Source organism: Vitis riparia, chromosome 14, assembly GCF_004353265.1.
Source record: "Vitis riparia cultivar Riparia Gloire de Montpellier isolate 1030 chromosome 14, EGFV_Vit.rip_1.0, whole genome shotgun sequence".
Lineage (NCBI taxonomy): Eukaryota > Viridiplantae > Streptophyta > Magnoliopsida > Vitales > Vitaceae > Vitis > Vitis riparia.
In genome coordinates, this window is record NC_048444.1 from 4,896,474 (window position 1) to 4,907,335 (window position 10,862).

The window sequence follows — 10,862 nt, forward strand, 5'->3', positions numbered from 1 at the left end:
ATTACTTTCTGAAAATGATTTTATTTTTGTTTTTATTTTTTATAAAGGATTTCACTTTCAGTCACCTATCAAGTGCGTCAGTTTTGTTTCGTGCAATGTTAGACTCAAAATCTATGAAGTTTTATTTAGGAATTTTAAAAAAGGCAGCGTGTTTATTTAATAGAGTTTTTAAACGTTAAAAATAATGTTTGAGGGGGAATCATACCAACTTTTAAAATTCCCACGAGATTTTTATTTGATTAAAATATTTTAAATTTCTTTTTATTATCATCTATAAAAAACAATTTAATCATATTTAAAATATAATTATTGCTATTTTTTTTTAACCTTTTATATCATTAAGTATAGAAAGCAAATATTAATATCAATGAACCTTAAAAATTATAGGACTTTAAAATTATTAATTTGTTTTATACATGGAAACAAAATTTGTTATCATGTTAGTAACCTGTTCTTAATTGTATAAATATTATTGGTTTTAGGTTCAAAATAATCGTGACTTGAAAACATATTTACATAATTAAGAGGAACCCAAATTGGTACTATATAAGTATGATTATTTTTTAACTATGTAAATATGTTTTAAAGTTGTGAAAACTCATTTTGAATTAAAGTAAATAATATTTATATGATTGAGAGCAAATTATTATAAATGGTATTAAAGTCGATTTTCAACCTCGATGTGAGAATTTGTTTGATCCCATGATAAATGTTTATTTATTTGACTCTATAATTTAGTGAGACACAACAAAAACATTATATCTACATATAAAGGTATTTGTAACGAATCATGTTAAAGAGAGTTTTTAGCATTATATCAATATAAACGTTAAATCCGTGAGGATCTTTTTAAGTGAAAGCGGACAATATTTACATAATTGTCTATGGTCATTATATTCACATTAGTATTTACTATTTTTTCTAATAAAACTCTACTAAAAGTGTTCTTAATTCTAATCAAGTATCGTGGATCATTCGGGAAATAAATTTGTTCATGTGGAATTTTTTTTTTTTTCAAAATATAGCGGGACTATTGTTATGATGATAGGGAGGAGGATGTACAGGTAAAGATTGACCGTAGGATCGGCGTACCTCATCTGAAATTCTGGAGGGAGTCCCAACGGCCATTCACAAAGGTAACGTACGTCAGAAGAAAGAAGAAACGTGGCTTCGAATCCTTCTTTAATATTGGGGGTGTGAAGCTGAACAACCGGGATCATTGGAGGCTGCCAGCTCGGTTCCAACTGCCGTTCAACGTCTTTCATTCTGTCACTTACCCCAAAAGGGATTCTACCTAATCTCCAAAGGGTAATCTCTGCAGATCTCAAACCTCAGACCAAGAAATGGGGACCGAACAGGGTGCGGCAGTGGAGATATCGGAGCCCTTGCTGCTGGATTCTGGGAAGGTCAGAGAGGTTGAGTTGGAGGAGAGGATTCCAGAATGGAGAGATCAGATCACACTCAGGGGGTTGGTGGTGAGCGCCGTGATGGGCTCCCTCTTCTGCATCATCACCCACAAACTCAATCTCACCGTTGGGATCATCCCTTCTTTGAATGTAGCTGCTGGCTTGCTAGGCTTCTTCTTTGTTAAGTCATGGACTGGCTTCTTGTCTACATTAGGGTTTTCGGTCCGGCCCTTCACTAGACAGGAGAACACTGTCATCCAGACCTGCGTCGTTGCTTGTTATGGCCTCGCTTTTAGCGGTAACTTCTTTGTTTTTTTTTTTCTTGTTTAATTTTTTTTTGTTGTGTTTGGTTGCTGAGAAAATCTCCATGATATGCGGTTGTTTTAGTTTGCAAATAAGTGGATGAATGGGCTCAGAATAATTGATGATTGATGATTTATGTTCTTAAACAGTGGTCTAGATACCTGAACGTAAGATTCTAAAGTTCCATTTATTAACAAAGATTTTTCTGTATTCTCTTTCAAACCAAACGGAGGCACAATAAAATCTGCTTTATTGACTATATGCGGGCTTTTTCTTGCCCGAAGATTTGAGGGAGATGCTTGGTTTTCTGACATTTGGCTTCAATTGTTCAACCATATTGGAAATTTTGCTTGTGATTGTATTACCCTTTTTTAGTTTTTGAATGTCATGCCCTTATTGTTGAGTTTCTTGTGGTGTTGATTTGGTGTTGGTTAAAAGTCTTTGTTGTTTTGACACACGTGCCATATTTGGTCCTCTAAGGTCTGATCTGGTGTTACCCTGATTCTTACTTTTGGAGATAACGACTGGAATAATTATTCTAGGTAAGAGTTGCTGCCATAGGGCACTAGGAGGTTGACTTGAAACACATGTATGACATATTGACTACTGAATCCGGAGGGCCTTATTCTGTTCGATGTGGAAGTTTTCCCTTCTGCCTATAAAGTCGATTCACACGGGCTTACTATGGTACATGCTAACATTGTAAGCATCTAAGTATACATCAAATATGAAAGTCTGCATGCTATAGAAGGTCCCAAGTCAATTTCAACATTTACACCTCCTTTATAGTATGCTTCCTGGAAAAAGGAGGCTATCATACTCAAGTATTTAAGAATGCACTTTGAAATTAGTGGAAGGTTTTGCTAAACTAATTGTTGCTGAGATCAGCGATTAGTTAATTCATAGCTGTGGGTGGCCAGGCTAGGTTTTTCTAGATTCTAGGTACTTCCTAGGGACTAGTTCTCACGTATTTTATGAATCTTTCCTATCTGCTTATTTTCTTGATGCTTCCTAATATTCATGTCAATTGTGTTTGAGGTGTTTCATTTTCCCTGCTTCCTCCATCACCCTTTGCTTGTTCTAGTAATTGTGGTATCATGATAATCTTTTAGATTTGAACATCCATTTATAGCAATGTGATCTCATGATAATCTTGAATTTTAAAAGTCCATTTTTTAAGCTTCAAGATTTGTGTGTGTGTATGGATTATTTGAAAATAAGAAATCAAATGGGTTGTTGATATAATAAACAGAATGGATATTATAATTGTACTGATCATTGTGGTGTGAGATGTGGTTGTCATGGAGTTACAAGGACCTAATGTTTGGATTGTTACTGGTGATTATGAGTGTGCCGTATGCAACGGCAAAAAGTGAGAAATTTTTTAAGAGTTGTCCTGAGAAATACCAGGATTTGGCTCCCTGAAGAGATATATACTGAGGCTGTTTCCCTTGTTGCACTCATATTCAACAAAATACACATGCATATTTCATTTACAGCCTTTCATCTCTTGGTATCTGAGAACTTCCCTAAATTAAATGTTTTGGGTCCTAGGGAGGTTGGAGTTTTACATAGGCCAAAGGTTGAAGCCCCTTGGTTAGATCTGATAGTGGTCACCTTTGTCCAAGTCATGTGCTTTTCTTCTATCTTTAATGGAGGATATCCAAATGCAATTGTTGACTGAAATTTATTTTAGTCTGATGTCAATTTTATTTTATTTTTTATATTTTAAATGGGAAAGGAATGCTGCATCTTGCATGAACATAGACAAATAATGGATACTGTTATTGCAGAAGAAGGGATCACTTGATTAGTTATTATACTTAAAGGTTTAGATTTTATAGGAGGTACTATGATTGGACCAGTTATCCAACCAATGGCTTGTTTTTTGTAGAAAGGAGAAACTGGAAAGATGATTGTTGTTAGAAATGATTGCTAGTGGTTAGCCCTTGTCTTGGAATGCCCATTAATATGCATTTTTTTTTTTTGATGAATAAATAGTAGTATATTAATAAAAAGAAAAAGACACATCAAGGAAGCGCCCCAAAGTATATAGGTGGTATACAAAAGAGGTTAAAGAACCCTTTAAATAGAGCCTAACCAATCTACAAAATCCACAATGGAAGGGGGGTCAGAGTCTAAAAATCCCTTGGCCCACGCCTATAGGTTACAAAGGAAAAAAGATTTACACCCTTGAACTGAATGACCCTCATTTTCAAAAGCCCTACTGTTTCTTTCCTTCCAAACTATTCAAAAAAGACACTAGGGAGCTGAAAGCCACACTTTCTTCCTCTTCTTTCCCACACAAGACCCAAGCCACCCCAATAACCTCTCTAACTGAATATGGGAGCACCCATGTCACCCCAAAAAGGGAAAACAGTAAGTTCCATTAATATGCAATTAAGTATCAATAGATGAAAAACAGGTTTTTTTTTTGAATTGTAAAAGAAATGGTTTTTTCTTTTCTGTTTCAAGTTCTGGCTGTTGTTGTCGTTCCCAACTTCATTTTATATTCATGTTTCTTGGGTTTGATGTAGTTTCTCAACATTCAATTATTGACAGGGGGATTTGGTTCATATTTATTGGCAATGGATGAGAGAACATACCAACTTATTGGTGTGGATTACCCTGGTAACCGAGCAGAAGATGTTTTGAACCCAGGGCTGGGTTGGATGATTGGATTCTTGTTTGTTGTCAGTTTCCTTGGGCTTTTTAGTCTTGTTCCTCTTCGTAAGGTATTTCCTGACTTCTATTTCTGTCAGTATTGTTAATCACACCTATGGATGCTTTAGATAGATAAGTTTGAACATGAGTCAAAGCTGTATTTTCCTGATCTTTATAAAACAAAATGGTTTTTTGATTGAAATTCCAATAATTTATCTAAATCTTGTTAAAGACAGTTTTTCCTTTCAACAATCTAGTGGCTTGGCCCACTCTAATTTGAGGTTATGATTTTTATTTTATTTTTATTTTTGTTGAATTGACTTGTTCTTCAATTTGCTTTGGACCAAACATGAAAGAAAAGCAGATCAATTAATGGTTCTAGTATCAATTTCTATCTCAATGTTTTATCTGAACCTTAATAATGCTGTGCCGTTGAATGTGAAGCACTGGATCTTTGGTGTATTAGTTTGATGTAATTATTGTAGTTTACAACTTTGAATGGATTCTTAATTAATAAAGCAATTGAAAACTGTAAGTTTTATAACCGAACCTTAATAAAAGTGTCAATGTTCAGTCTTAGAATGGACAATGACAAAGCTGGTTGGTGTTTTTGTTTTTTGACTTGCCTTCCTTTCTCTTTGTTATGTGATTTTAGGTTATGGTCATGGATTATGAGCTTACATACCCTAGTGGGACAGCTACAGCAATGTTGATAAATAGCTTCCACACAAACACAGGGGCTGAGCTTGCAGGGTAAGCACCAGATATATGGGATTTTAATTGTTCTGTATATTCTGGTATAGTTCCTCCTGTTCTAAGGTTATTAGAAGACGGTATGCAAAACCATGCTAATAAGAGAAACAAACAGAAACATTTAAGCAGAATGGATATTAACCTTTATCATTGTAAACAACAGATCATCAATAAAAAAATGATTATTATTTGTCTTCAAAGGGATTTTGCTGAAGCAAAATATGATATAAATAGATAAATAACTTGAAATTATCAGAAGAAAAAGTAACTTAAAGAAGATCCAATTCATGCATTAGCTAAAATTCTAAGACACTCTCACTGTTAAATATCCAATAAATGAGACCGTAATTTGTTCTCTGCATTCAAATGAAAGGGATTAATCTTTTACTAAGACTAAAGCTTTTACCAACATAATGAACTACTGAGAGATTTGCCCCGAAATGGTAGTTGTGTGCCTTACACAACTTTAACCAAAAAGGATTAATCTTTTTCTAAGACTAAAACTTTTACCAACATAGTGAACTACTGAGAGATTGCCCCGAAATGGCAGTTGTGTGCTTTACATCATCTAACTCAACCGCAACCTCTCTGTTGATCCATAAGGAGATAAGCTTAGTCAAGATTACTTATTCAGTCTTCTCCACACACACACACACACACACACATATATATTTTCGTCTCAGAAAATTGTTCTTTTTTTCCTTTTTGTTTGGTTTTTTAATTTGTTTTTAATGTGTTTTAGTGTGCTTAAAACTAAGAATAACCGTCACTAGATTATTTGAAGAAGCTCCCAGAACCTCTGGATTGCATCATAAACTTAAGTTATGTAACAGTTTTTATCTTTTCTTTTCAGAATTGATTACTATTGTTTATAGCTTTTGCATCTTCTTTTCTCCCCTTCTAAGATTTATGCTTCCTTATAATGACTGGATTTCTACAGGAAGCAAGTCAGCTGTCTTGGAAAATATTTAGGCATAAGTTTAAGTTGGAGCTGCTTTAAGTGGTTCTTTAGTGGTATTGGGGATTCATGTGGATTTGATAATTTTCCCAGCCTTGGCTTGACATTATACAAGAGCACGTAAGTTTTTGTGCTTCTCTCTCTCTCTCTCTCTCTCTCTCTATATATATATATATATATATATATATCAATATTGTGTTTATTTTATCTGTTACTTTCTTGACTCCATCAGTTTATTATCTAAAAATGGGGCAACACAGTGGTGAATGACTAATGTTCATGCCATTTCCTTGTTGCTGTTATTTCATGTTCAATGTGTGTATTATAATTTGGTTTCTGTATCGTACAATATACATTCCTTGCGAGGCAGCATAATGATTAATATCTATGATTTTATTAGTATGATTCCTATTGGTAATGTAATAAATTAGGAAGCGTTACAATGCTTGCCCTCTGGCCTGGGTGTTGAAAGTTTAATACTTAATTCTCAGGAGAGATGACTAAATTATCAGTTGAGGCTGATAAAGAAAAAGGTGATCAGTCTGAGTTTTGAAGATTGGTCTAATTTAATGTATTGTATGTTCAATTTTCATTTATATTTTTCTTGAGCTGTTTCCACATCTGAATTATGTGCCTGGAAAGACTAATCCAATATGACAAAAAGTCATACAAAACAACATTTATCTTTCAATAAGATATGAAGTACAGTGTTGCTTTGATTTGTATTGGTCACATTGCTATTAATTTACATTTTTTATAAGCATATTTCTGGTGATTTACATTGCTTCCATGATGCAGGTTTTATTTTGATTTTAGTCCAACTTATGTTGGATGTGGTCTTATTTGCCCTCATATAGTCAACTGTTCAGTTCTTCTTGGGGCGATTATATCATGGGGTTTTCTTTGGCCCTTCATTTCTCAACATGCTGGGGACTGGTATCCAGCTGACCTTGGCAGCAATGACTTTAAAGGTCTTTATGGATATAAGGTATGGTGAATCTTTTTTGTCCTAAGAGTGTGCACTACCTTGATGCCTATATACCTAACCCATCATTATCGAAGGATTTTGTGACTTGCATCTTGAGGTGTTCCTCAAGGTAGAACACTTTTCAAGATATCGTTGAGAGGTGGACCTCACCTGAGCCTCTGTGCTTTGGTGCATGAGGTGCCATGAGTTGTGCTCTATTTTGCAATGACGGTTCAATGGTTAGGACCTTTATGATTATAAGTGGTTCTGTATTCTGCAACTACTGGAATTTAAATTTAATCCAACTGGGATAGATTTTATTTCCTTCAGTGGTATCCTTTATGCATGAGATGGTTTTAAGATTTTCACCGATATGTGTTTTTCAAAGAGAAGAAGGGACTTATAACCTTTCTTATTGAAGTGATTTATACTTTGCAATTATGGGGAAATTTTCATCTTTATTTTTGCCTATTAGAATAACTACACTCTAAAGTGGATTTCTACCTCATATAATTGCAGGTTTTCATAGCCATTTCCCTTATCCTTGGAGATGGTCTTTATAATCTGATCAAGATAATATCAATCACTGTTAAGGAAATGTGGAACAGCAGCACCAAACAGAATAACCTTCCTATCATTAAAGAGGTTCTAGGTAAGAAAATATGCAGTCCCAGTATCTTCAATGAGAATGTGTCTTTATGTATTTCATTGGGTACATTTCCATTGACAAGAAAGAAGTATTTGAGTTATATGGTTATTTTCTCTGTCCCTTATATTTTGGCCTTAGTCTGCTCTGTTTGTTTCTTTTTCTGGGATTTGCTTTAGTTTTGCAACTGTGGGTCTGACTATGCAAACAGTGATGCAGTGCTGCCTTGAAATGTTGTGCATTGGACTTCCTGTTGTTCTTGTCTCCTCTATGGATTATAACATTCAAGAATTTAAAAAAGTTCATGCGATATAGTGTAAACATGGATCAGGGTGTTATTCTTGAAAATGGAAGTTGAATAGTCTGTATGATTATGTGATTTTAGTTTGCTAATAAATGTATGGACTGGACATAATTAAATTGGATGGCAGAAATTGCTGATGGACAATATTCAGAAGAAATGAAGATAAACTAGGAGCTTGTTACCTATAAAAAATGAAAAATAAAAAAACTAGGAGCTTGTCAATGTTGTTATTGCATAACTTGTCAATGTTGTTATTGCATAGCTTGTCAATGTTGTTATTGCTTAACTTGTCAATATTGTTATTGCAGGTATTCTTATATCTTACATTCTATTACTCTGTGTACAATTACTTTGTTGCTCATATTTAATTGCGTTGAGCAATCAATTTATGATGTTGAGGAGCATTTATCTTAGTCTCTATGATGAGCTGCCTGAAATATCTGTAACTTTTTTGCTCCGAGTATCATCATTTGCCGTCCATGTTAATCATGTTTAGCTTGTTAGAGCGAAACCTCTAGGTTGTTGCTATGGAAATACTTGTATGTAAATTATGTTTAGCTTGTATGTAAATTATGCGATCAATTATTCTTTGCTGAGGACTAATTGTTCTAACGTACATGCCTTGGCAGACAGTGAGAGTTCCAAGCTACTAATGCAGCGAAAAAAACAAGATGAAATATTTCTAAAAGACCGAATACCCTCCTGGGTTGCAGCTTCTGGATATGTGGGCCTGGCTGCAATATCCACAGCAACGATACCAGTTCTTTTTCCGGCCCTCAAGTGGTATCTGGTTCTCAGCTCATACGTTATTGCCCCTGTTCTTGCCTTCTGTAATTCCTATGGCACAGGACTTACTGACTGGAGCTTGGCTTCAACCTATGGAAAGATTGGTCTTTTCATTATTGCTTCAGTAGTTGGAGGCAATGGTGGTGTTGTAGCTGGTTTAGTGGCTTGTGGGGTTATGATGTCCATCGTCTCCACTGCAGCTGATCTCATGCAAGATTTCAAGACAGGTTACCTTACTCTATCATCAGCTAAGTCTATGTTTGTGAGCCAATTGATAGGAACTGCCATGGGCTGTGTGATTGCTCCTCTCACATTCTGGTTATTCTGGACCGCTTTTGATATCGGATCCCCAGATGGTCCCTATAAGGCACCATATGCTGTTATTTTCAGAGAAATGGCCATTCTAGGAGTTGAAGGCTTCTCCGAGCTGCCCAAACATTGCCTGGCCATATGCTGTGGGTTCTTTGTGGCAGCTCTGGTTATAAACCTTCTCAGGGACGTGACTCCTGCAAAGGTCTCACAATTTATTCCTATTCCAATGGCAATGGCAGTGCCATTTTATATTGGAGCTTATTTTGCCATTGACATGTTTGTCGGAACAGTGATTTTGTTTGTATGGGAACGAATGAACCCCAAGGGCGCAGAGGATTTTGCAGGGGCAGTTGCCTCAGGCCTAATATGTGGAGATGGGATTTGGACAATACCATCAGCCATTCTCTCCATTTTCAGGATCAATCCACCCATCTGCATGTACTTTGGCCCTTCTTTGAGGCGCTGAGCTGGGTAACCCATGTCCAGCAGCCTAATGATTTGGACTCTTGAATTGGAACAGTTGTTGGATTCTGTAAATATTGTATTTATGTGTCAATGTATGGTGCAATTTGCTTCCTACTGTGGGTTAAGACTTTAAGAGACACACAATTTGCTTCCTACTGGGTAGCCCATTATTACATTTACATGTGTAAAAACATATAGATACACATCATTTTCCCCTGTGAGAATGCATGTCAAACTCACAGAAGGATGAATAAAGAAGAAATGGGAAAATAGTAATTGCCCCCACCAAACTCCCAAGACCTTATTTCTAAAAAAAGTTGAACCAGTAGTTGGAGAAGGGATGGGGGCACATATATGTGGCCAAGAGGTACTCCTCTGTTTGATCGAGACCCACCTGATTTTCTTCCTATATTCAGTGTAACAGTCCTAACCTCCCTTACATAAGATGTTTGTCTTTTAACCCGGATAAAATGCCAGCCACCCATCATGATCCATGCGTACAGTCCCAGCCCTTTACCAATTAAAATAAAACACAGAGAGATGCCGCTGCTTTTTCTAAAGCTTATGTGAGAATTTTGGAATACTTGTTTCAATCTTTATTGCAAAACATCATCAAACACAATAATGCCTTGCAACTACTCTTTTTCATTGGTCTGGCCTTTCAAATTTTGATTAATTGTATACCCCCAGATTCCCAATTTTGTTTTAGCCCAGCTGCCAAATGTTCATTGAGTGGGACCCTCCCCAACTCTGCCTCTATCCGTGGATCACTCTCAATTCCATTGATACCCTTTTTATTATTGTGCATACCCATCTAGCTTATAATCATTAATTTATCCCCATGGAAGCTTATCATCTTACTATATGTGATATATACCCTTTCTTAAATGTATGGATTCAAAAAACTAAGAAACTTGAACAGACAAGTGTCAACTCAATTTTGTCTTGGTCTCAAGAACAGTAGAGGATGTCTTCAATTATTTGTTCTTAATGTAGTGTAAATTTTTAGTGATACTTTCTTTTGGGAATTTCTTCATACAATGTCACATCTCATATCTATGTTTAACTACTACTCTCTTTTTTGGCATCAACTCACCCTTTTTCCCATTTACTTTATTTATTCATAATCTCTTACTATTTTATTCAAGAAAAGTATGATTTTTTTTTGGGTGGAGGGGAGTGTCTACAAAATTGGATATTTACGTTGAGAGGGAAAATGGTGACCCAAACATTTGTATACAAAAAGGGTTGCACATCAAGCACATGCCACAGACTGTGACCTTTCATTTGGTGGGCCA

General features: G+C 35.6%; 1 protein-coding gene across 1 annotated transcript; it reads left to right on the forward strand.

Moving 5' to 3' along the window:
- The first annotated feature begins 1,082 nt into the window (after positions 1–1,082).
- Positions 1,083–9,719, forward strand: LOC117931448 (probable metal-nicotianamine transporter YSL6). The gene is made up of 7 exons (XM_034852453.1): positions 1,083–1,704; positions 4,272–4,444; positions 5,029–5,126; positions 6,067–6,204; positions 6,883–7,072; positions 7,571–7,703; positions 8,631–9,719. The coding sequence occupies exons 1-7, from the start codon at positions 1,344–1,346 to the stop codon at positions 9,563–9,565; spliced, it is 2,028 nt and encodes a 675-aa protein (XP_034708344.1). The 5' UTR covers positions 1,083–1,343; the 3' UTR covers positions 9,566–9,719.
- Positions 9,720–10,862: the final 1,143 nt, after the last annotated feature.